Raw genomic sequence first — 26651 nt, 5'->3', positions numbered from 1 at the left:
GCTGTGGGGAGCTCCCCACACCCTCTAGCAGATCGTTACAAGAATACAAGCGCACTGATCCACACAGGTGTACACACAGGTACACGGGTGTTCACAGACACAAACTACACCTTTCTTGGCTGCTACCTCAAAGCACATTGTGCACTGTCGGTCTTGTGTGCTGCACAACGACATTCAATATTTAGTATTTACTGTTACTTATACTTATCTAGGTTGTGTCTTGAGACACACCCATCGCCACTTCGCTTGAGAACCTCAGTTTGAGAATTTAAGCCCTGTCTATCGTTTTCGTTGTTCTCCGTGCATCCTGTTTTCCCCTCCTAGTGTGTTTGTCTGTGTCTTGGATTCCGTTTTCTTTTGTTTGTGTATGTTTGTATTCTGTGGCTTCTGTGCCAGCTGTGGGGAAAAAGGGATTATGTTTTAATTACTTTTCTACACTTGGGTCTCAATTCTGCAACCTCTGACAGTATCTATGCTTGAGCAGCTGTGTTTGACAACCAGGGAGGTGGCATGAATGTGGTTATATACAGGAAAAAATAAAATAAAACAAAAACACTATGCATGCAGAAAGGAAGGTTTCTTAGCTTTTTTCTTTAAATGAAGATAAAGACAAACACATTATAAGAAGAAAAAAAAGAGGAAGTGGTGTACGTGTGTATAGTACACAAATGTGACAGACAGTAGATAACAGCCAAACTTGATGTAACCACGGCACAGATGAACATGAGTGCATGCATCTCCACTTCTGCCTCTATCCACTGAGACTGAAGCAACTCACCTCAGCTCTAACATCAGTTCAACATTTCAGGTACGAAACTTTGTCTTGGGCAGATTTCTCAATTTTTATTCTTCTATTAAGACAAATATTTGCTACAGTTACTGTAGTGTTTATTAACAGTGAGTTTTCCTGCGTCATTCACCTGTTTAAAATAATTTTCCACTCTATGGTATATCAGAAAAATGATGCTCACCGTGAGCCTAAACTAACCAAGGGAGACATTGTGTTTTGTTTCTTTGATTGAGGCACACATTTAATTGACAATAAGTTAAAAAGAAAAAATAGAAAGATATTATGAAAATTTACACTATAGTTTAACAGAGACCACAAGCTTTAAAAAAAACTGAAAAAAATATATGTGTGGAACATCTAATGCTTGATCAGACATGTCTGATCAAGCATTACATGCTAGAAGATTTTGGGGGAAGAAAAACAAACACTTTGTCGGCACATTCGCTCAGTCACTAATATATTGTTACATTGAGGATAGATGTCCAATAATATCTTATTCACTGAAAAATATTTGTGGACATTACATTTGTCCTTCCTGGAAACTGTACCAAAATCCATGGAAAATGACAACTGAGAAAATATCATTAGTTAGCCAAAGAACACAACAAGTCCATTACTGGACTTTAACAGACTGAACTGATATTTTTGGCAAAGTGTAGTAGAGGGGTTTGTGTGTCCTAAGGATCCAGGAGCTATGTTCTCAGGCCCAGTTGGGTCCCTTTAGGGTCTCCCAAGGCAAATTGGTCATGGATGAGGGGTCAGACAAAGAGTGATTGAAAAAAAAAAAACTAAAAAAACCAAAAAACTATGACAATAGAGAGATCAAGGCAGCAGTTCACTCTGCTAAACTGGTCACTCGGGTTAACTGGTTCTGTACAGTTAACCCCGTCCCAGTCTAGGCTTAAGCCCTGAAATGGGGGCTTGAGGATTTCTCTCTGGTGGCCAGGCCTTAGCCCATAAGATCCAGCCTATGGATCTGCACACATCTGTCTTCCTGTGGGGCACAGGAAAGGCTGTTAGAGGTTTGTTGCACCATGGTTTAGTCAGCACTCTGCTGCGTTTCCTGAGTGCCTCTCTCTGCATTTATCATATCTTCCACCCGGAAGCCAAAGTTGCATGTTTCTTTTGTGCATTGTTTTTTGTTTGTTTATGTCTTTCAGGTGCCATTTTTTATTTTTTCTGGAATGTGTTGTTCCAGATGCAGCAGTTGGTGACCCATTGTGCTTTTATAATATCTTTTCTCTTCTTTCTTCTTTGTCACTTCTTCTTTTTTGCTAATCTGCATTCAAACCATAATTCTGCTTGCTAAAATTGCGGTTCATGACAGGTTTATTAAAAAAAACAAAAAACACAGTTTTTTCCCTCTCCTCTTCTATCTATGTGGTTGAAGGAAACCATATGGTCATATCGTGCGATGTTTGTTTCGCCTTTGACTGCAGCAGCTTTGCTTCCCTACAGAAAACACATTTGTACTAAACAGCTCTTTTCCTATGAAGTGCTAGTGTTTTTGCCTCCACAGGTAAGATCTTTTATTTGCTTCCTCCCTGAACATATCTTGTTTTACCAACATAATCTTTGTCAACACATTGATTCATTTGGCTGTAGCTTTTTGATGGTTTCAGTACACAAGGAGCCAAACTGCGGTGGCTAATAAATTCAAATATTACTGATTGGTCTTGTTTGTGTTTTGGTCAGTTATGAGAAAATTTAGAGAATGGTTGGAACATTATTTGCTGAAGTATCTTCCAGACATGTATTAGGTTTCATGAAAAAAAATATCTGATGTTCTGTAAACTGTGGAAGATGAAAGGACTAATGTTTAATTTGCTGGGACGCTCACCCTTGGGAAGACTGGAAAAGAAGTTTTCCAACTGTTGTGTCACTTGTAACCCCTCAAAGACTGATGGGCAGCAAAAAAGTCTTTCCTCCTTGGAATTGTGTTAACACACCTGAATGCTCCAGACCAGCAAACTGCCAAAAAGTCTGCTTTTACAGAGGTACTTGACTTTTTGATCATCAGCTAATCAGTGTTTAGCAGCAATCACTGCTACTTACCCTCTTTCTATGGAAGTGATTGGCTTTTTTTGTTTGTCCCCACCACTTTATAAAAACTGAAACATGCTTGAACAGTTTTTTATTGAGGCAATGAGGTAATTTTATTGTCTTTCTACACTGTTTAGTCAGGAGATACATGCTGAGTAACATTTTGTTCTTTTTCTGTTCTTACTTTCTCAGGCACACAATGTTTCCCAATGCCTCTCTGATCAACTACACACTCAAACCGGAGGATGACCAGGCAGCTACGGTGGGCATCAGTTCCATAGTGCACACTGTCACCATCGTCCTCTTAATGCTCACCGTTGTGCTCGGCATCACAGGGAACTCCGTGGTGATCTGGGTGGCTGGCTTCAAACTTAAGGTGGATGTAAAGTATATAATATGTTTCAAATACGTTATGGGCTTGTCATTTTTTTTTTAACAAAAGCTCAGTGAAAACAACAACAACAAGTTGGGGTTAATATCTTGGCTAAAGAGATGTGGCATGGAGCAAGCCAGGGATCAAACCTGCTACCTCCTGATCTACCGCTGCCCTTATCTTTCAGGTTTATGTATCAAAAGTACTTGTTTAGGTTTAAGAATTGACCAAAATACAACCTTTTACAGTACAAAGTAACACAATGACTAACTTCACTTCATTGGCTCCCTGTTAAATCAAGAACCTAATTTAAAATCCTTCTCCTTGCATACAAGATCTTGAATAATCATCAGATCTTGAATAATCTCTATTTTCAAGATTGGCTTATATAAACATATAGTTAGAGCTTGATCAGGTGACTCTGAATCGTCCTTTAGTTTGGTGCTTCAAAGAGAGCCCACAGGCTTAGTTTGGGCTCCCATCACCTCCAACTGGTCGTGGCAAATGGCCACACCTCCCTGAGCTTGCTTCTGTCAGCGATTTCTTCCTGTTAAAAGGGAGTTTTTCCATCCCACTGTCCCTAAGTGCTTGCTTATGTCATCCACTTTCAGTGACATGTAGTCAGGATTTTGGAGAAGTACATGGAAGCATGTCTAGGGTGGATGAAAACCCCTCTCACCCCTCTGAGTGGGATTGTGTTTGGGGACGGACGCATTTGCAGAGCATGAATGTTGTAGCCTTCTCAAAGCAGACACTCTGGGGTGTGCAATGGCTTCTTTGTGGTTGAGTTCTATGCATGCACTGGTTTTTGAACTGACACACTTTAAATGTAACTTCATATGTGGTAATAATAGCTAAACCTGTGAAGTGATATTATCTGCTTGTGGTTATATTTTTTTTTAACACACAGTTTTTGACATAAATAAATCTCCATAGATAAAATCCCAGTCAGGTTTCTTGCTTCATGCAAATTCTGTTTTCTATTTTTTCTTCCTCTTATTTCTTTTCCATCTTTTTTTTTCTTCTACCTCAACAGCCGACAGTCACCAATGTGTGGTTGGTCAATCTGGCGATAGCAGACCTGATCTTCTGCTTCACACGAATCTTCTCCCTCACTCGGCTGTTCTTGTCAGGCCACTGGCCTTTTGGCCCCTACCTCTGCAAGTTCAACGGCTTCTTCAAATACACCAACATGTTCTGCTCTGTCTTCCTGCTGGCTGTGATCAGTCTGGATCGAGTGCTCTGCATATGGTGGCCGGTCTTCACAAGGCGCCGACGCACGCTGTGGGTAGCGAGGATGGTGGCAGTCTGCATCTGGATCATAGCGATCCTCTTCAGCATTCCCTACTTCATCCATCGCCAAATTTATGTGGACACCAACAACCAAACTAAATGTTCTGTGGACCCAAAAGAGAAGGCAGAAGGGTACAACAGCACCAAAGTTGCTCTGTATTCCATCCGCTTCCTGTGCGGCTTCATATTTCCCTTCATGGTCATTCTCATCTGTTACATCCTGGCTGCTGTGGGCATCAGACGTACCCGTTTGGTGGCAAAGTCCCGGCCTCTGCGTATACTAGCATGTTTAGTCACTGCCTTCTTCCTGTGCTGGGCTCCTTATCACTGCCTCCAACTGGTGAGAATGATCAATGTTGATAATATTGTGGTGAAAAACTGGTTTTATGTAGCACAGAGTATTGCCTACTTTAACAGCTGTGTAAACCCACTGCTTTACTTTTGCATGGGGCTAAAATTGAGGAATGGGTTTAAAAACGGTCTGATGGGAGTTTATACAAGGGCTCTGACAGATGATACAGGTGGCCAAATTACTCAATGGACTGATCAGTCTTTGGATTGAAGCTCTGTGTTTACAGCACTCTTTTAACAGCAGAAAGGAGTCAGACAGCAGTGGATGTAACTAAAGTTGAAGTTTCTCTGAATAATTGTGATGCTCGGAAGATTATGTGTCCATGTTTTAGTTTTTAACAAATGTAAACCGGAGTGTAGACATTTTGATCTGTCTATCTCTAAACAGGAAATCAAATTATTATTTTTTTTTATTTATTTTCATTGTAATGTGAAGAATCTTCATTGTAATTACAAGGCACAAATGTAGCTCAGAAAAAAATGTACATATGTAAACAATATGTTATAGATCTAGATTTTTTTTTTTTTTTTTTTTTTTTTTTTTTTTAACTTAGCAGACCATTTTTTTAAATGCTTCCAAATTTATGAAAGAGTATAATGCTGCTGGTAGCTAAGTGCTAAGCCTCAGCAGAGACCATCAGAACTCTGTTAAATGCAACAGCTATGGGGCAGCAACCTGTTGCAAGTACAAGTGTGGATGTGCTGGATAGTCATCACAGATCAAAGCCCACTGATCAAAGACCAATGATCAATGGTCATGAGTACCATTCACACAGAGTTGGGGAATGGCTGCAGTCACAGCAGTGCAAGATGGCGAAAGATGTACCCAGTGCCCAATATATTTTCGCAGAAATGACAGATTTATGTGACTGAGGACATGATTTCCTGCTTGATTGCAGAAACCACATTTTTACTCAACAGCTCTTTTCTTTTGAAATGCTCCTGTTTTTGCTTCCACTGGTAAAATCTCTTTCAGGAGTCAGAAGATTTTTCTATAAATATTAACTCTTAAGTATTTATGGTAAAATGTGCCACTTCCCCATTGTCTGTCTTCAACATTTTCGTTTTTATATTAGTCTTGTTACTTGACCTTTGTTTCTTACTGATTATACGTCATATTCAGCCCATCAGTTTTTTTTTCTTTTTTTCTCAAACATTAGAAAATAGAGTCCCAAGTTTACTGGAAACAGTTATAACAAATGTATAACAAATCTGCCGTCTGTCAAGTGTGTAATAAAAAGTTTAGTTATTCCATCAGTCTCAGAGTGCTGTCAGATCCTAATCCTGCAGGATCTGACAGCCATCTATGCGTGTGAGTGTTTGACAAATGGGAAAGTGATGTAAATGTGTTTCTGTGTAAACTAAAGTGAAACAACTCTATGCAAAAACTAAGACAAAGTCAGAAACAGTAAAAAGGGGAAGCTGTGTGCTTGTGAGCGACATACCAGAAACTAATAGCTATAAAACTCGAGCTCCTGTGACACAGACATCGTCTGATGCATTTCCAATTCTGCCTCTTATCACTAAGACTGAACCAGCTCACCTGTGAGAGCAGCTTAATATTTCAGGTAAGAAATGCTTTCTGGGTAAGAGTTCTAAGATCAGATTGTGGTTTGATATTTGGACTAAAAAGGTAATGTGAGCAGGTGATGGGATTTGATTTTTGTGGCATTCATGGTTTTGTCCACTACACAGAAATGAGAAAAACAAAATATTTTCACAGAACTTACAAAGGATTTCCTCTTTGATTGCAGAAACCGCATTTTTACTTAGAAGCTCTTTTCCTTTGTTTATAACATTTTAACTTTCTGAACATATCTTGTTTTACCAACAAAAGCTTTGTTAACATCTTTATCGTATCTTTGTGGCTCTTTTTGGGAATTTTAGGTCATTTAGGACTACTGTAGAACATTATTTACTCCTTTAAGCTCTCACAGCAAGAGTTTTTTTTTTTTTTTTTATCTTGTATTAACTATCAAACATGTAGGAGTTGTCATGAAAAAATAATTCTTAAACTTTTGGAAACTGTAGTAGCTGAAAGGACTGATATTTAATTTCCAACGCCTATGAAGACTGGAGAAGAATGTTTTCAACTACAAATAATCCATCAATCAGGGTTGAACCTTGAAAGAGGCTGTACTTTCTTTTTTTTTTTTTTTTTTTTTTTTACAATGCCTTACAAGTAATCCATGTGTAACTGTGAGGAGTGTAAGGAGCACTCAAATGTAGGGCAAGAAGTCGGCTCATATGAAGTAAAGTAGAAGCCGGTCACGGCCAGGTGGCTGGTGCGAGGTGTGGACAAATGCAGACAACGAAACTGGGACTGAACTTAGCCACAGGTGAGCCTTTATTGTGGCTGATGAGAAACATAACCGAAATGAGGAAACCAACTAGATGAGAACTAACATAAAACCTAAACTGGGAAGAACTAAATGCATGAAACCAGGAATACTTGTAAATACATGAATACGTGAGAGATGGAGGCACATGGAAAACTGTGCCAGACGAACACAGGGAAACTCGCACAATATATAAACTTGAGCGTGACGAGGGAACACATGGGGAACACAGTTGGGACGAATAGCCATAATGGCATAGGGGAAGTATCACAGGACGAAGGACTGTCAAAATAAAACAGGAAACATACTGGGATGAAGACTAAAACACACAGGCTTGACACTGGGACCGGTGGGAGAACAAACATGGGGACAAACAGACTGAGAAGATGGAGAGGGTGAGAGAACAAGAGACAAGGCGGGCTGGGGAGAACACACATGGATGCACATGACAGACAGGGGAGACATGGAGTGAAAAACAAGGAGGGGAACATGGGAACAGAAAAGGGAGATGAGACACAGAGATGATGGAGACACAAGAGGAACTTAACACAAGAAAACAAACTAGATATACAAGAAAACTTAGCCTCCAGTTTAGTTGGTTCTATGTTTCTGACTGTAAAAGTGGAACTTAACCCATCTTTAAAATATAAAAAGTCACAAAAAAACAATAACCTCAAAATGCTGGGTGCTTTCTGTTAAGTCAGGAGAGACATGCTTAGTAAGATTTTGTTCTTCTTCTTTTCTTTTGTTCTCAGCCACACAATGTTTCTCAATGCCTCTCTTCCCACGCATATACTCACCCTTTCTAAGGATGACCAGGCAACTAAGGTGGGCGTGAGTGCTGGCTTGGTCAATGTCAGCATCATCCTGTACACGCTCACTGTTGTGCTCGGCATCACAGGAAACTCCATAGTGATCTGGGTCGCTGGATTCAAGCTTAAGGTAGATATAAAGTGTACAATATGTTTGAAATACCTTCTGAGATTGTCAGTAATCTGTTTAACAAAACCTCACTGAAAACAATCATATTTATTCTGCACCACATTTTCCTACCCCTCGCAAAGACAGTAAATATAGTCAGTATTAGGAAACTGTGACCTTCAGTCAAGTAAAGGTGATAGCCACAGTCTTTGGGAGCTGTGCAAAAAGTGTGCAGAAAAACTGTAACCAGGATAACAGGTGCTTTATATCAGTGTTTCCCAACTTTTTATAGCCACGGCGCAAATGTCACATTAGAAAAATTACACTGCATACCACCAAACAAAAATGACTCAAAAAGCATATGGATAATTTTTCAACATGCGGAATTGGCCGGTTTGTCCCCAGTATACCTTTTTTGCTTTCTTCTGACCACTACTCATGCAAGGGCCTTCATCTGGGTTGGAATTTTCTCTAGGACCCAGGTCGGATTGACTACTTTTTCTTTTCAAATATTTATCTATTGCTATTATGCGCTGCATCATCTCACAGCATGACTATTATGTAATTTCTTCTTGTCTTCTTCGTTTTTTTACTGGCAGTTGGCAACCCATTTAATTAGAGCAGGTAGCTGTACCTTCCCTTTAGTGGAAGAGAATGTAATTGTTCTGCTCGTTACTCACGCCAGTCACTTAGAGTACTTATCAAGGGGAACCAGATAATCTTCCACAGCACACCCAATCATTTCTCATGGCACACCTGCTGCACAGTGGTTGGGATACACTGCTTTATATTATAGGGTAAAGGCCGTACAATAATAGAGAGAAAACCCTGACAATCAGATGTCTGGACACAACAACCAAGATTGGGGATGAGGGGAAAGAGAAGTGAAGAGAGGAGAGGGAGATTGGCTGTCTCTCATGCTATCCTAAGGTTAAAGAAGGGGTGAGGAACTCCAGGCCTCAAAGGCCGGTGTCCTGCACCCTGGGTCAGCACACCTGAATCAAATGATTAGTTCATTACCAGGCCTCTGGAGAACTTCAAGACATGTTGAGGAGGTAATTTAGCCATTTGAATCAGCTGTGTTGGATCAAGGACACATCTAAAACCTGAAGGACACCGGCCCTCAGGCCTGGAGTTCCTCACCCCTGGTTTAAAATGAGTGACTAATGCTTAAATGCTACAGGGATCTGTGTAAACACATTCTTCACACTTAGATCTGAGGTTTTGTTTGTTTTTTTTATGTTAAAAAGCAACAGATCAGACAGATTCATGAACTGACAGATATCCTTTGAATCACACAGCCTTGAACAGGTGGTTTATTTATTTATTTATTTTTTATTTGTCATTTAACACTTCAAAACTGGATGCCATAGTTTGTCATTTCGGCATGTTACAAAATCCAACTATTGATACACTTCTTGTAACTTTTGCAATGCTATGATGAAAAAGCAGCTCTCTTTCTCAATGAGGACAGTGTGTTTAGTCTATTTACCACTTGCACACCCCATTTTAATTGCTATCAGCCCACTGCATGGCCATTATCAGTCAGTATCGGTCTCACATCTCTGTCTACTGGGAGGTTGTCATCACTTTTTAAGTGGTTTTCATTTTAATTTGTTAAACAGAAGTAGTAATGGATGTTGTGTTTGCAAGTTAAAAGAGGAACAAAAATCCCCGCATGGAGGCTGAGAGGATGACGGTTTACTCAACTCCTAATTGTGACATCTTTTAGACTTTTTTAACTTTTCTTCTTTTTTAGAAGTGACATGTCTAAGTTTGTGTACTCGTGAATTCCTAAACCTATGAAACTATATTATGTATTTATGTGTTTTTAACACACAGCTTTTAACATAAACAAATCTCCATAGATAAAATCCCAGTCTGGTTATTTGCATCATGCAAATGTCAGCTTCTGTTTTTCTTCCTCTTATTTCTTTTCCATCATATTTTATTTTCTTCTTCCTCAACAGCCGACTGTCACTAATGTGTGGTTGGTGAATCTGGCGATAGCAGACCTGATCTTCTGCTTCACACGAATCTTCTCCCTCACTCGGCTGTTCTTGTCAGACCACTGGCCTTTTGGCGTCTTCCTCTGTAAGTTCACCGGCTTCTTCAAATACACCAACATGTTCTGCTCTGTCTTCCTGCTGGCTGTGATCAGTCTGGATCGAATGGTCTGCATATGGTGGCCGGTCTTCACAAGGCGCCGACGCACCCTGTGGGCAGCGAGGGTGGTGGCTGTCTGCATCTGGATCACAGCGATCCTCTTCAGCATTCCCTACTTCATCCATCGACAAACTTACGTGGACAACAACAACAACCTTACTAAATGTTCTGTGGACTCGATTGAAAAGGCAGAAGGGTACAACAGCACCAAAGTTGCTCTCTACTCCATACGCTTCTTGTGCGGCTTCATATTTCCCTTCATGGTCATTCTCATCTGTTATACTCTGGCTGGGGTGGGAATCCGACGCACCCGCCTGTCAGGGAAGTCCCGCCCTCTGCGTATAATAGCATGTTTGGTCATTGCCTTTTTCCTGTGCTGGGCACCTTACCACTGCCTCCTAATGGTAAAGATGGTGAACAATAACATTGCACTGTTGAAAATTTTGTACCCTTTATCAATGGGCATTGCCTACTTTAACAGCTGTGTAAACCCGCTGTTGTACTTTTGCATGGGTCTAAAAGTGAACGAGGGATTTAGACAAGGTCTAATGAAAGTTTATAGAAGGGCTCTATCAGATGATATGGATGTCCAAATTACTCAGTGCACTGAACACTCTTTGGATTGAAGCTCTGGTTTAAAACACAGCACAAGAGTCTGACAGCAGTGGGTTTGTGTTTCTCCGAGTTATCCTGAAGCTCAGAAGAATACATATGCATGTTGTGATCAGTCTGTTTCCGCACAGAAAACCAAATTAGTAATGCCATTTTAATACAAATAAAATTAAAATGCTTCACAAGACACTAAGATTTATATATGTAGATATATTACAATGTTTTCAGTCTGTATGTATCAGATATACATGCACACACTGCCACCTGTGTATGAAGTAGGGGATTACAGTTTGTAAATACAACGAATGCATACAATTGCTATGTCTAAATATTAGTAACATAAATTAATAAGTCTACACACTTAATGGATAAAACTCTCCTGGATCAATCCTTACTCTCCCTCCAGTGCCTGAAAATATATTTTAACAGCTTTACCTGAAAAATCTAATCATCCATGGAACTCACTCAACTATTAAGCAAGACTATAAGTAGATGAAAAATGTTTTTTAGAGTTCTGTTTAGCTAACAGAAAGAAAGCAGATGTTTGCAGAAGTTTTAAGTGCCTTCAGTCTAGTCTCTTCACTACATTTTAGTCTAGTTGCTGAAGGCATTGCTGGAGTCAGTCACCTCGCAGGACACAAGTTACTGCATAAAATATGATTATTTACTAGCACAATTGTCTAAAATGAAAACCTGGGGGCATTTATTACAAACTAACAGTTTTAACTGTTTTAACTTCAAATCTCTGATACACTTGTGAAGCAACTACTTTTGAGTGCTTTTAATGATCTTCTTGCCCTGCAGAGGGGAAGATGCCTCACTGAAAAGTTTTTTTCTTACTGGTTTTTGGAGTTTGTTGCTGGAGTTGTAGTCCTGTGCTCTTATCATAATTTTCCATTTTCATTGGTTTCTTGTGTTCCCCTCGTCTCTGCCTGAGTTTATTCCATTTACTTCCAGACTTATTTTAAGGCTTACTTCCTCATGTAGCTGTACATGTAAGTTATTAAAACGCTTTGTTTTTCCATGCACATGTTTTCTATTGTTTTTGTTATTCATTAACTAAATCCTAACCCTTCATTCACACACTGAAGTTGTTTCAGGCATCTTCCTTTTCTGAGTGGCCTGGGAAAACCAGCCTCTCTGATCTGAACCAGTTTTTTTTTTTTTTTTTTTTTTTTTTTTTTTTTTAAACATACCCTTATGTTTGAACATGTTGATGGTTATCCATAAATGCACATGGCACCAGGCACCTAAGGTTGCAGGCTGATGATTGATTTTTGTAATCTTATCATTAGATGTATGTTCTGTACACTTGGGCAAGAGAGGGAGTAAGCTGTCACCTGATCAACCTAAGCTTACCTAGGCTTCGGAGGCAGCCTAGGTAACAGGCCAAGCTGAATGGCCTGCCAGTACCTAATGACTCGGCCAGAAGGCTGAAGCAAAAACTGTAAGGAGTTTGGTTAGGCCACGGAAAAAGACTTTTGGACTACCTCAAAGTGATTCTGTCATACTGTCAGGTGACTCAGGAGGGGAAAGCAGCACTTTTCACACAAATGGTGTATAGTGTGTGTCAGGCGGTGGAAGGAATACTTTGAGGATCTCCTTAATCCCACTTGCGTGGAAGCCTTTCACCACCACTTTCAACGTCAGAATATTGTCTATGCTTTTCACAGATGGTGGTGGCCTCCAGCTAACAATGGAGCAGTTCACAGCTGAGTGTGAAGTAGCAGGAATTACAAGCACCTCCAAATCTGGAGAGAGAGGTCTGGCTGCTCTCCTTAGGCTGCTGCCGTCAAGTGAAGGCTGTGTGCAGGCAGGAAAAGGACCCAAAGTGCAGACTGCGGAGACAAACGTGAACTCAAACAGCTTTAATGCTGAACTCCAAAAAAGTAACAAAACTGAGAATCCAAAATAAACTTACACAGTAAGATGAGGGTAGATCACAACACAGACAGGTGAAAACACAGGGCTTATATACACAGAGGGAGCAATCAGGAAATGAGAGACAGGAGGGAAACACAGCTGGGACAAATCAGGGCTGATGAGACAAAGGAAGCAAAACCAGACGCATTAACATAAGACACGGATTTTCAAAGTAAAACAGGAAACACAGACTGAACTCACAGACACAGACTCACAAGCAGGCACTGCAACAGAGGGAACAGAGACGTGGGACCAGGGCAGACACAGACTCTGACTGGACACAGAATAGAGGGAGTAAGGAAACCAAAACTTGAAAACTAAATAATCACACACCAAGAAGAACTTGGGGGAAAAAAATAGAAATGCAAAACAGAAACCAAAACCTTCACAAAAATAAACTAAGATGAGAAAACAAATAAAAGGTACAAAACTGAAGCCACTGGGTCAACGACCCAGGTACCCTAACAGCTGCCCCCGTGACCCGGCCCTGGATAAGTGGATAAAAATGGACGGATGGATGGATGAATCAACTTTCCATTACTGGATGCCAATTAGGGCCTTGTTTCTTGGAAACAGCTGTGAACAAGTTATAACAGAAAACAAGGTTGCAATTCAGTTTAAATCACTTATTCACACTTCTGCTGAATTGGTGTGTGAATCTGTGTCTGAGAAAAGTGGGGGAGGGAAATGTGGGTGTGGTTGTGTGAGAAAAAAACCTCAACTATATTTGGAAAGGAAGATAAAGCCAGACACATGATATGAAAAAAAGAGGAAATGGAGGGTGTGTGAATGTGTCTTTGAGTGTGTGTTCACATGTGTGAGAGCCATGACACAAACTACGTAACAGCCAAACTTAAAGTAACTGCAAGACAGACAAACAAACACATCCTCACTTCTGCCTCTCACCACTAAGACTGAAGCTACTCACCTCAGCCCTGTGAGATCAGCTCAATATTTCAGGTAAGAAATTTGATTTTTTTTCTTGGTTATATTCCTCAGATGATACTAAAATTCTTACATTTTTAATTTGTGTTTTTGCAGTTTGTGTTTTTCTAGCCTGTTTAAAGTAACTACGCAATATTAGGTACTTCTGCTCAATAGAAAGCTTGGGTTTTGTATAGCTGATTGAAAATCTTTGGAGGTTATGATGTGTTAAATTGTTTACATACAGTGTTCAAAAAAAAGAAATATTCTGAAAACAAGTCAGATCTCAATGGCAGAAAATCTAACTCCAATATGTATACTGATATTGACTAAGTAATGTGTTAGGAATGAACACATTCATTCCACTATTTGATAGAAATGAAAGTTATTAACCTAAACAAACAGGATGTTTTTGTGAGATTTTAATTTGCCTTTGCAAAGGTGTCAAACAACAATAGAGCATTACTGCAGTCTGCATTGCTTTTGCCAAAACTTATGATAATATGCGCGATGAATGATTTAACACATTATCCACCAGCCAAGTTTTACTGAATAGGCAGAGCTTTCCAGTAAAACCAAGGAAATGACAGCTTGTATAGACATGTATATCTTGCAATTGAGGACTATATACAGACAAAGCATGATGGTCTAGAGCAGGGGTCCCCAATCCCAGTCCACGAGGGCCGGTGTCCCTGCAGGTTTTAGATGTGTTCTTGATCCATCACAGCTGATTTAAATGGATAAATTACCTTCTCAACATGTCTTGAAGTTCTCCAGAGGCCTGGTAATGAACTAATCATGTGATTCAGGTGTGTTGACCCAGGGTGAGATCTAAAACCTGCAGGGACACCGGCCCTCACGGACTGTGATTGGGGACCCCTGGTCTAGAGCCTTCAACTCAGCTATATCGACTTAACACAGAGAAGGTCACAGATGTGAATATCACATTTCTCCCTTCTGGTCATTTATTGACCACACAGGTAAATCATGGCAACAAAAATACCACAAACAAGATATATGAAAACCTAAACACGTTCAGTCTAGGTCATCTCGGTGACACATACAGAAAGCATGTTACTGTTTCCATGTGTCCTAGTTACCATTACTGTGTAGCAATACTTATGAAACACTAAAATGGAGACAAAACATCCATTTAAACTGAAACATCTGATTCTTCATCGTACACTAGATGATAAGCTGGGATCCAGTCAAGAGTGAAGTACAGGCCAGGCTGTTGCCAGTTTCAGACATACTGGACTGACAAATAATGGTCAGTCAACCTAGTAGCATGAGTGTAAGGCACAGTACTGCACAACAGAGGAAAACAGTTAAAATTAGAAAACACAATTAACACTGAACATATTGAGAGAGACATTATATTCAGCTCATAGTGGTTTGCTCAGATGAGATCCTCATGCTGTTTGTTTTTGTTCACACCTCGTATGGTTTGCATTTGTCACACTTAGCTACAGATAAGACAAATGAGAGCATAGATGACTTAGTTCTTACATAATGCACATGAGTAAGTCCATCACATCTTTGCTCTGCTGACATATCTGACCAATGGCTCAGAGTGAGAGGAGAGCTCAGCACTCCTCCATAACCTGCTGTTCAGTAGCAGACCTCTATATTTCTTCCCGCTTGCTTCTGTTGCTTGTCAGGTTAAGATGATATTTGATCACGCCCTTCACTTTTTCATGTTTGGCACAACAGAAGAAAATGTTTTCAAGATTCTCAACATGTCACATTCACAGCTCAATTCCAGCTCAATTTTGACACATCAAAAAAGTCAGGCTCTGGGTATTAGTGGCACATTTATGTTCTGACTGGGTAATAATAATAACTTCTAAATTTATAGATTTGTGAAGTGCAGTGTAAAGAATCAGGATCAGGAGCTATGTGTTGCTCTACCTTTGTATTTTCAAATTAGTATCTCTTTCTATTTCACATTAACTTTTTTAATTTAGTTTTAGTCTTTTTAGTTATTATTGTATGGCGGGCAATCCCACAGGCAAGAAAGTTTTAGGAACCTTAATATGGATAAAACAATAAAACTAGAATTTCTTCTAAAGCAGCTGACTCACGGTCTTGTAGGCATCTAAATTGTAAGTAAACATGTGCATCAAAGCATGATCATGCAAGCTGTAATAACAACTTTTTACCAAACTAACAAATACTATAACTCAGTTTTCCATATATTATGATTTTATTTGTAGTTAGTGTTCAAAATGTGTTCATCTCACTCAAATCCATCAGGTTTAACTACATTAAGGATCAAAACTTCAGGGTCAAAATACCCAAAACAGCACATTAAGTTGTAGCTTGATACATTTTTGGGCAACAGTCAAAAATATAGCGATAACAAAAGCCATGTGTCACCATATGTCCTGACGGCTCAACAGAGTGAACGTAGTTGCCACTAACCTGTGGAGGAATTGAAAACGCAACAATTTTTCCTTAAAACTAGGGAATAGCTTGTGTTACAAGTGTGAGAGTAGGCCACTTGTTACTTGTTTTTGAGCTTTCGACTCTGTAACATGCTCTTTATCAGATGATGAAATGTGCTTAATGTCACATATTTTTTTTCTGACCTGACCTACTTCCATAACATACTTCCTCTTTCGATAAGTTTAAACATTTCACACACACACACTTTAAAATACAACAAAAGCTTGAAGTAAATTGTTTCACAGAAACATAATGTCAGACAAAAGTAAAGCTCAGTCAGCCACTCAGACAGTAAATTTATATTTGCATCTTTGTGACATTTGTGACAATGCTTCGTGTTAATAAATGTACACCACTAGAAAACCAGTTTATTACCCCCATAAATGGTGCCACATTTGTGACCATAATGCATTTGTGGGTTGAGCAGTAGAGTTGAGTGTGTGGGTTGCGCCCCTGAAAAAACTTGCCAAATCTTCTTCTGCCAATGCCAAACAACTTATACTGTCATTGAGTCTTGTGTATTGAATTGGATTATTGAAGTGTGATGAAATAAAACATATTAGAAATGTAATAACTTTAAGAAACAGGGGCCTCAGTAGCATGTGGAAGAACCATACACACCCATGAGTTGTTTGAAAATTACCTTGTAACCCTTCGCAGACTAAGGGGTAGCAACAGTTGCTTCTCTGAGATCATTGCCGAGTCTTTCCTGCTACACTGTGTGTGAACACACACTTTAACATTCCACAACAAAAAACTGCCAAGTTCTCTACTGTTATAGACATGATCACACTTGCTGACGCCCAATCAAGTGCACTTGACTTCCAGCACCTTCCTGCTACTTATCCTTTAATTTCTATGGAAGCAGTAATGGTGTACTTAATCTTTGACTCACTGCTTCCGCATGTTGACTTTTGTTAAATAAATAATGATGTCATATTTTTTTGGTTCATCTGACCTGTGTACCTTTTTAAGACCCACTGGCCTGGTTATTTTTATTGTAACTTGATATATAAAGCAATAACATTAAAAAAAGATATATTCTTTACAATGCCTGTAAAAGTAATATATGTCTCATGGTGAGCAGTGTGACGAAAAGAAAGCAGCCAATGTGAAGCAGAGCAAACGCCTTAGTTGGCCGAAGAAAAATCATCTACAGAGTCAGTGAGTATGATAACATAGAGCAACATGTGAGTTAATCTTATGATTTCCTGTTCACTGTCTGGGAGGTCAGGAGTTACATGATGAGTAATATTTTGTTCTTTTTCTGTTCTCTCTTTTGCAGCCACACCAGGCAACTATGGTGGACATCAGTGACATAGTGGATAATGTTGCCATCATTTTATATGCACTGACCGTTGTGCTCGGCATCACGGGGAACTCTATAGTGATCTGGGTGGCTGGATTCAAACTTAAGGTAGATGTAAAATATAAAATGTATTTTAAATACCTTCTGAGCTTTTAAGTGTCTCTGTGAAAGTTCACATATTTAGTTTGCACAATATTTCATAGGCAAGTGTTGTCAGCTTCAGTAAACATGCTTTTGGGGTTTTCTATGTTACGTATCAATGCATGAATGCAACCAGTATACTCATGAAAAAAGAAACAGCGGCAGATTTAGCATTCGCCTCTTAGTAGACTTGGAAATATTTCCTTTTTCATGCTAAAAGGCAGAAGTGGCAAAAGAACATACATTCATCACTTAAGTAGAAGTACAAATACTTGAATTATAAAAATACTTAGGTAAGAGTTGAATTATAGATTCAACTTCTTCAAAAAGGTTTGTTTAAAAGTGTTACACATTTCTTAAAGATAAGAAGCAAAAATATAACATGTACATAAATATTTACAGCCTTTGACACTCATAATTGAGGTCAGGTGCATCCTGTTTCCACTGATCAGCTGTCAGATTCAAGTCCCAGACAGTGCTTGTCAGAGCACAAACTAAGATATGAAGTCCAGGGAATTATACCCGACCTGAAGTTTCCCAAAAGTGTCTGAAGGACTCTCAGACCATGAAAAATAAAATTATCTGGTTCTCTGGAAAGAAAGATTGAACTCACTGGGCTGAATGCCAAACCTCATATCTGTAGGAAACCGCGCACTGCTGATGTCCAGTCACTCTTGAGAAGGTTAGCATCAAGCATGTCTCTGTATATCATTATGAACAGCTTCTGGTTTCCTGCTTAGGGTCTTGTTCTCTTGGACGATGATCTTTCACTAGAACAAGACCCTAAGCATACAGCACAATAACTAATCAGTAACTAATCGGCTTCAGGACCACTCTGTGAATGTCCCTGAGTGGCCCAGCCAGAGCTTAGAAGCCAAATGAAAATCTCTGAAGAAATCTGAAAATATCTGTGTATCGATGCTTCCCATCCAGCATGATGGAATTTGAGAAGTTCTACAGAGAAGATAGGGAGGAACTTTCCAAAAATAGGTGTAGGTAAGGCTATAATTGATGTCAAAGGTGCTTCAATAAAGTACTGAGCAAAAAATACTTATGAATACTTCTTTACATGTTATATTTTTAAAATAAATTTGGATCTGTTGGCTTAAGTAGAACACATGATTACATATGCAAATACAGTGATTTCTTGACGAATTAACCCACTGGCTTAAATAACTCTAAGTAACCATCTGTTTTTCTTTTCTTCTGTTTTGTTAATAAACCCAGAACAGATCAATCCTATCAGTGTACTGATTATGTTTTAGTTTCTGATCATGTCAGGATATAAGGAAACCCAGCTGTTAATGAACTTATATCTTTTGACATGGTATGGTTAAACAACAGCCTTTTGAAATGTATTTTGTTTTTATTTATTTATTTTTCTACCAGTTTTGACTTAATTAATTAATGCACTGATTATGACTGTATACTTTGATGCACAGTGTGGCTAAATTTAATAAGTGTATCCTCAACTATCAGCCTCGAACCTTATCAGCCCAATGAGTGATCATTATCAGTCAATATCTGTCTCACCTCTTCCTCCTATTGAGAGCTGGTCACAATTTCAGTGATAGCCATTTCAGAAGTAGTAACGGATGCCGTGTTTGCAAGTTAAAATAGGAACAAAAATTCCCACTTGGAGGCTGGAGGGTGGACAGAGGTTTAATTTACTTGACCAACTTATTACCCTGTGATGAAATTTGCCAACAGTCTTCTCATGTATTTTTTCACATAAACATTAGATGTGTGCATAATATGTGTTGCTCTGTTTATTATTGATTGCTACTGATAATGACAGCCTGCTGAGTTTCATATAAGATTGCGATTGATGCCAAATAGTGATATTTTAAAATTGATAATATGCTGACAATATCACAATCTGGTGACTTGGTTCATATAAATATATTTTATTTTCTTCCATTCTTCTCTTTTCCATCTTGTTTTATTTTCTTCTTCATCCACAGCCAAAGGTCACCAACGTGTGGCTGGTGAATCTGGCGATAGCAGACCTGATCTTCTGCTTCACACGGGTTCTCTCCCTCACTCAGAACCTCTTCTTTGACCACTGGCCTTTTGGCCTCTTTCCCTGCAAGTTCAATGGCTTCTTCAAATACACCAACATGTTCTGCTCTGTCTTCCTGCTGGCTGTGATCAGTCTGGATCGAGTGCTCTGCATCTGGCGGCCGGTCTTCACAAGGCGCCGACGCACGCTGTGGGTAGCGAGGATGGTGGCAGTCTGCGTCTGGATCACAGCGATCCTCTTCAGCATTCCCTACTTCATCCATCGCCAAATGTACGTGGACACCAACAACCTTACTAAATGTTCTGTGGACCCAAAAGAGAAGGCAGAAGGGTACAACAGCACCAAAGTTGCTCTGTACTCCATCCGCTTCCTGTGCGGCTTCATATTTCCCTTCGTGGTCATTCTGGTCTGTTATACCCTGGCTGGGGTGGGAATCCGACGCACACGCCTGTTAGGCAAGTCCCGCCCCCTGCGTATACTAGCATGTTTGGTCATTGCCTTCTTCCTGTGTTGGGCACCTTACCACTGCCTCCTAATGGTGAAGATGGTGGACAATAATAATGCAGTGGTGAAAATCTGGTACCCTGTAGCAAAGGGTGTTGCCTACTTTAACAGCTGTGTGAACCCGCTGTTGTACTTCTGCATGGGGCTAAAAGCTAGTGATGGCTTTAGGCAGAGTGTAATGAGAGTTTATAAAAGAGCTCTGATAGATGATATGGACGGTCAGATGACTCAGTCCACTGATCGCTCTTTGGATTAAAGCTCTGGGTTGAAACACAGAATTGTTGTGATGGCAGGAATAAGTGGGTGTAGCTAAAGTTAAAGTTTCCCCCAATGATCCTAAAGCTCAGAAAAATTAATGTCTTTGTTTTAAACCATTAGCTTAACAGTGAAATGGCAATAGCATTTTAAAATAGTTAAAGTAGTTGTTAATATGATTTGTTATCTGTGGATTTTCATCGCAGGTTATGTGCCACAAGAAGTAGTAGGTATGACTGTGAAAAGGCTTTTTCTTTCATTCTGTGCTCAGTGAAGAAAACATACATTTGACACACTTTAGTGAAACACAGTGTTTTTGTGTCCACAAGTGACCTTTCTTTTTGAGGTGTCTGCAGCACCAGGGGGACTTGCCATGTTCATTTTTTTCTGAGTTTTTGTTTTGTTTTTTGTTTCTGTGACTCTTTAAAAGCTATTTAGCACAGGATACTTTCACTGAACAGTGTGCTAATTGCTTAAGACTTGTCAATGTTAAGCTAAGGCTATGTACACAGGTGTTTTTGAAAACGCAGCTGTTTCTCTGCGTTTAGGCCTTTCGTCCACACGTAAACAGCTTTGTGGCTAACTGAAAACAGAGATTTTTAAAAACTCCTGCCAAGGTGGAGATTTTCAAAAAGTCCATTTTTGCATTTACGTGTGGACGAGGAAAACAGAAATTTAGTCACGCAACCTCAAAGGTGTGCGCCGTTTTTGACGTCACGCTGTGCGCCACGTTATTGTTTCTATAATGGTGGATAGAGACAAAATACTGTTGCTGTTAATCTGACTACCTGCAGTTTGTACACGCTTACATACACACACAGCTACTGTCCCTCCATGTAGACAGACAGAGGCATCAGAGTGAACACCAGATGTGGCTTCTACATTCAACATAGACTCTCTCACAACCCAAATCCTGATGTCAGTTTGGAATAGATTTAATTTTTTAGAAATTAAATTTATGTGTGCTGTATGCGTTTTGTTCATTCCTAAGCTGTGAGTCTACACCAGCCAAAATAGTGTCTTTAGTTATTAACATTTGAAATGATGACAGCACTTGAACAGTAACACAAAATTAGCTGCCTTCCCAGAACAACACAAAAACTTTTCAGAAGTGCTTAAAGTTTTGTGCCCTCACAAAACCCTGTTTACTCTTTCCCTCCCAGGCTTCTAGAATTCTGATTGGCCAACATTTCTACACAGTTAGGATTTGGCATGTTCTTGACAGCGTTTGACTTCGTTTTTAGCGTTTACATGTGGACAGGGATATTTTTTCAAAGCTCCCCGTGTGGACGGAATTAAAAAAAACCCCAAAAAACGGAAAATCCCAATTTTCAAAAATACCCGTGTATGTGTGGATGTAGCCTAAATCTCATCATTCTATAATTTATATCATTCAACCACAGTTTTGAAGGTCAATTTACATATAATATAAAATGTTTTTAAAGGCAAATATTGTAAATTTAAATGTAGTACAGTGATACTGCATTACAGCAATAATATTTTTTTAAGCAAAGGTAATATTTGAATAAATAACTATGTTTAACACTTATATCTATTAAATAAAAATTCCTTTATGTGAAATTATATTTAAATCATCAGTTTGTACTTGATGGGATTTATTATGAACAATATAATGTATTGTAACAGAAATAACGATCTTATCAATGATTTTAAAAAAGCAAAATTTATTTATTTTATGTGTAGATGATGTATTTTTAAATAAATGATTTTTAAATCATTTCCATTATTTTTGCTTTTCTGGTGACCCATCTATTTGAATATTATTATTTTTTAAACCTTCACAGTATTTCAAAGCAGACAGAACACACAGTCTGAGGCCAGGACCAGCAGTGACACAGATCATCTTCCACACTATAGTAAGCCTTCATCTTCCATGGGATTTGTTGCAGCTGTTGTCCTCCCCAACACTCTGTAGGGCTGGACCCAGACAACTTCAAAAAAACAGCTCTGTCTTCAGGCTACAGCACATAGTACGCTCTGGTTAATAGCTAAAAGCTGCAGCAGCTGTGGTCTGCACAGGAAAACTGTAAACTGGATCTTAACTGTAGATCTCACAGAACAAAAGTGGTGTAGGCATCTTTCTTACACCATCATCATTACGTTTCCCATTTCACATGAGGTTAACCATGTTCCTACACACACACACACACACACACACACACACACACACACACACACATATATATATATATATATATATATACACATATATATAGTAGGCAGGCAGCATACAGTAGTTTAGAACATAAGCACGCTATACTCTTTACTTACACTGATCAGGTATAACATTATGACCATTTACAGTTGAAGTGAATAACACTGACTATCTCTTCATCATGGCACCCCTGTATAACTAGGGCCAAATTGTGATGGCCAGACAGCAGGGCCAGAGCATCTTCAAAATTACAGCCCTTGTAACTTGTTCCTGGTGTGCAATGGTCAGTATCGATCAAAAGTGGAAGGGACAGAAAGGACATGGGTGGCCAAGGCTCACTGATGTACATGGGGAGCGAAGACTCTGCAGTTTGTTGTGTATGGGGCAGTGCACAGACACAGACCAGTCAGGATGCCCATGCTGACCCATGCAACTGAAACCACTAACAATGGGCATGAACATCAGAACTCGCACCAACACAGTGTCATGCAGGTGGTTGTAATGTTATGCCTGATTTGTGTATTTATTTATCTATTTATTTTTAAGAGTACGTAACATTTGCAAGTATTCAAATGTGCAAAACTTTACAGAGACAGGCTTTTGCAGATTCTTGGAACACTAAGAATCAGGACTAGGGCAGTAAATGCTTGCTTTCAGGTTAGCATTGTGGACATGGGAACATTCTAAAACTGTTGCAAAAAGAACATGCCATGGTCTGGCATGACTGCCTGAGGATGATCAGCTGAGACATTGTTTTTGTTATTGTTTTGTCTCTTGCTTTGCCACTCCCCTGCTTGGGCAGAACTCATTATGGATTCCTGCCCTTGGCCCACGCACTGGCGAGGTTTCTACCCACCTGAGGCTCATTACCCATTTTTCCTTTCACTACTTAAGATGAGGATGCGTTGCTACTCCTCGCTGGATCTAGGATGAGTAATTTTTTTGAACTCGTTTGTGTTTACCTGCATCCTAACCTGTTCTCTTTGTGAATAGACCTCTTGGAAGTGATCGTTAGTGACTTGGTGTGTGGCTGGCAGATCGCACTGTGTGGCTGAAGAGGAGTGAGCGTGACCTACCCTGTTCCCCTGGATTCCCTGGAGCCCTGACCCCTTGCACTTTTGTATATTTATCACTTGGTGTTGTAAATAAATCCCTGCACTTGAGTCCCCCTGTTCATCGTGACAGAACAATAGTAAATTCTGAGGAAAGAAACACACCATTCACTAGTGATGGGATGCACTGTGCCAAGGCTTTGGAGCATGTGTTAGAAATCCAGGAAATCTTTTATGAAGTGCATATAAAGGCTTCCTTCTTTAAGGGCAAGTGACATCAATGGTGATGTTTGAAGCCTCGCTGTTTCAGAAAGTGGTTTGAGTGTTGATGTGATTCACAAACATTCAGGAGCACAATGGATTACCCCCAAAATTTGTGTATTAGTGTTTGTGTTGTGACATGAGGAGCTTGTTTTCATGGAGCCTGCTGAAAGGAGAAGCGTTTCCCCCTGTGTGGTAAAACTTTGAGGTGATCTCACTCAATAAAGTTTCACACATAATTTTCCTGTAAATAATGTCATGTGTTACGTCTGTAATATTGACAAGTCAAAATCACCCCAGTAGTTATAAGCACAATCACTGCTCCATCATTTGAAAACACTTCAGTTTTAACACAAACACGCAGTGATTATTCCCATGCTGACACTGTTGTAAGAAAGCCAAGAGGGGGTCAGAATTAGTTGAAATGACAGTAAAGATGTTGACCAGCAGGGGGGTCTGTGTGCACATGAAGCTTCGAGAAAAGAAACTATTTTTATCCAGTTGGATGGAAAGCTTCAAGGCTTCATCTGGTCATCACTATCATATTTATACTTATCAAAGATACTTAATCTGTCATGCCAGGCCAAATATCATCAAACACACTGACTACTAAGAAAACCTCAAAATGGTAGGTTGTGTGTGTGTGTGTGTGTGTGTGTGTGTGTGTGTGTGTGTGTGTGTGTGTGTGTGTGTGTGTGTGTGTGTGTGTGTGTGACAGTAGCAGTACATTTTGAAATAAAAACAAAAAACAGATTTACTCTTTTTGTGGGACCCCTGAGTTTCCCCCTTCGGTGTTGTTCTTCCACCTCCATCACCGTGTGACTTGCAGCATGTGTTGGGACTGTCAAAGATGTGTGAGGAAACAATTAACAAGATTAAACTTGTCAGGATCCACTTGATGGGGGACGCTTTGAAGAAGTATTGTGAAGAGTTATGTTATTGCTGTGAAGTTAACCATCCAAGCCAGCAGCAATAGAATTAAATAAAATGATGTGTTAACACTTACAGGCCATTTGTGTCTCACAGTCATCACGGAAAACATCTTGCATAAAATATGTCATGAGCCTACTTATGGAGGGTTTCAAGTGCCAATATGAATAACTTAAATATAAAATTAAATAATTAGTTAAATGTGTCAATTAATTAAAATTGGAAATAGAAATAATTTATAAACTGTTTTAAATGAATTTAATTGACATTTAAATAATGACGTATATATTTAATTATCAATTAATTACCATTTTATAAAAAATTTTGGGTTTCTTCCTTCAAAGTAAATATTTAAATCTATATTAGTGATGTCTGTATGGACATGGGTGTAAACGTTATTTTGAATGGTTGGACATACAACCACAAGGTGGTGCAGTTTTCTTCTTTTAACTGTGTGGGGCTGAAGAAAACTGTACAGTCCCTGCAGTCCCACGTTTATTTGCAATTTGACTCCAGTAGCTTTACGTCTCTAAACAGCAGAAGAAACCTTTGTTCTCAACCATTCTGGATCTTTTCTTTTGAAGTGCTACTTTTTTTCTTTCTACTGGTAAGACTTCAGTTATTATTACTATTATCACTTTGTAACTGTTAGAGATGCATAATGAATATCATCTGCATAACAGCGATTTGATTACTCTGGAGACTTATAGACTAGTACAGTGCATCCAGGAAGTATTCATGGCACTTCATTTGTTCCATATGTTGTCGTGTTACAGCCTTATTCCAAAATAGATTGAATTTTTTTTTAAAATCACCTCAAAATTCTACACACAATTCCAATTAATGACTAAGTGAAAAATGTTTGCTTCAAATTCTTGTGGAGTTTCTAAAAATGAAAAGCAAAACTATAATATGTACATAAGTATTCACAGCCTTTGCCATGAGACTCAAAATTGAGCTCAGGTACATCCTGTTTCCACTAATCATCTATCAGTTGTTTCTATAACTTGGACGGATTGCTCTTGTGGCAAATTTAGTTTATTGAACACAATTTGGAAGGACTCCCACCTGACTATATAAAGTCCCGTAGCTGACAGTGCACGTTGGAGGATGAACCAAATTGTACAGTCCGAGGAACTGTATGTAGATCTTCACAGAACTGTATTGAGGCACTGATCTGGGGAAGGGACAGAAAAATATCTGCAGCATTCAAGGTCCCAAAATGCATAGTGGGCTCCATCATCTGTAAATGATAAAAGTTTGGAACCACCAGGTCTCTTCCTAGACAGGGGAGGCCTCTGTAGTGGCCACTCCTCAGTAAAATACACATGACAGCACTCTGGAATTCTTCAAAATTCTCTGCTCTGATCAAACAAAGATTGACCAATACCATCCCTACAATGAAGCATGGTGGTGGCAGCATCATGCTGTGAGAATGTTTTTCAGTAGCAGGAATTGGGAGACTAGTCCGGGTTGTTTGACTGCTCCAAAGTACTCTGGACCTTCAACAGTGGCGAAAGATTATCTTCCAACAAGACCCTAAGCACAGACCAAGATAATAAATGAGTAGCTTCTGAACCACTCTGTGAATGTCCTTGAGTGGCCCAGCCAGAGAGCCCAGAACCCAACTGAACATCTCTGAAGAGATCTGAAAATGGCTGTGCACCAATGCTCCCCATCCAACCTGATGGAACTTCAGAGGTTCTAAAGAGAAGAATTGGAGGAACTTCCCAAATATAGGTGTGCCAAGCTTGTATCATCACCCTCAAATATGCTGTAATTGATGTCAAAGCTGCTGCTTTAATAAAGTATTCAGG

The 26651-nt window shown here is 39.4% G+C and overlaps 3 protein-coding genes across 4 annotated transcripts; all 3 read left to right on the top strand.

Moving 5' to 3' along the window:
* The first annotated feature begins 718 nt into the window (after positions 1-718).
* On the top strand, positions 719-6096 carry LOC116324202 (C3a anaphylatoxin chemotactic receptor-like). Its single transcript, XM_039605387.1, has 3 exons — positions 719-808; positions 3026-3209; positions 4243-6096. Exons 1-3 carry the CDS (start codon positions 732-734, stop codon positions 5059-5061), a joined length of 1080 nt encoding a protein of 359 aa, XP_039461321.1. The 5' UTR covers positions 719-731; the 3' UTR covers positions 5062-6096.
* A 208-nt stretch (positions 6097-6304) lies between these two features.
* LOC116324200 (C3a anaphylatoxin chemotactic receptor-like) lies at positions 6305-11914 on the top strand. The gene is made up of 3 exons (XM_031744773.2): positions 6305-6418; positions 7945-8131; positions 10081-11914. The coding sequence occupies exons 2-3, from the start codon at positions 7952-7954 to the stop codon at positions 10900-10902; spliced, it is 1002 nt and encodes a 333-aa protein (XP_031600633.1). The 5' UTR covers positions 6305-6418; positions 7945-7951; the 3' UTR covers positions 10903-11914.
* A 1777-nt stretch (positions 11915-13691) lies between these two features.
* On the top strand, positions 13692-22088 carry LOC116324205 (C3a anaphylatoxin chemotactic receptor-like). Of its 2 annotated transcripts, none has more exons than XM_039605461.1 (4): positions 13692-13771; positions 17271-17347; positions 17469-17600; positions 19598-22088. In XM_039605461.1, the coding sequence occupies exons 3-4, from the start codon at positions 17484-17486 to the stop codon at positions 20414-20416; spliced, it is 936 nt and encodes a 311-aa protein (XP_039461395.1). In that variant the 5' UTR covers positions 13692-13771; positions 17271-17347; positions 17469-17483; the 3' UTR covers positions 20417-22088. The 2 variants fall into 2 exon arrangements, with proteins under 2 accessions (XP_039461395.1, XP_039461396.1); XM_039605462.1 differs by having other exon boundaries at positions 17271-17373.
* Positions 22089-26651: the final 4563 nt, after the last annotated feature.

This window comes from Oreochromis aureus, linkage group 22 (genome assembly GCF_013358895.1).
Source record: "Oreochromis aureus strain Israel breed Guangdong linkage group 22, ZZ_aureus, whole genome shotgun sequence".
Lineage (NCBI taxonomy): Eukaryota > Metazoa > Chordata > Actinopteri > Cichliformes > Cichlidae > Oreochromis > Oreochromis aureus.
This window is presented reverse-complemented; position numbering and strand designations above follow the sequence as displayed.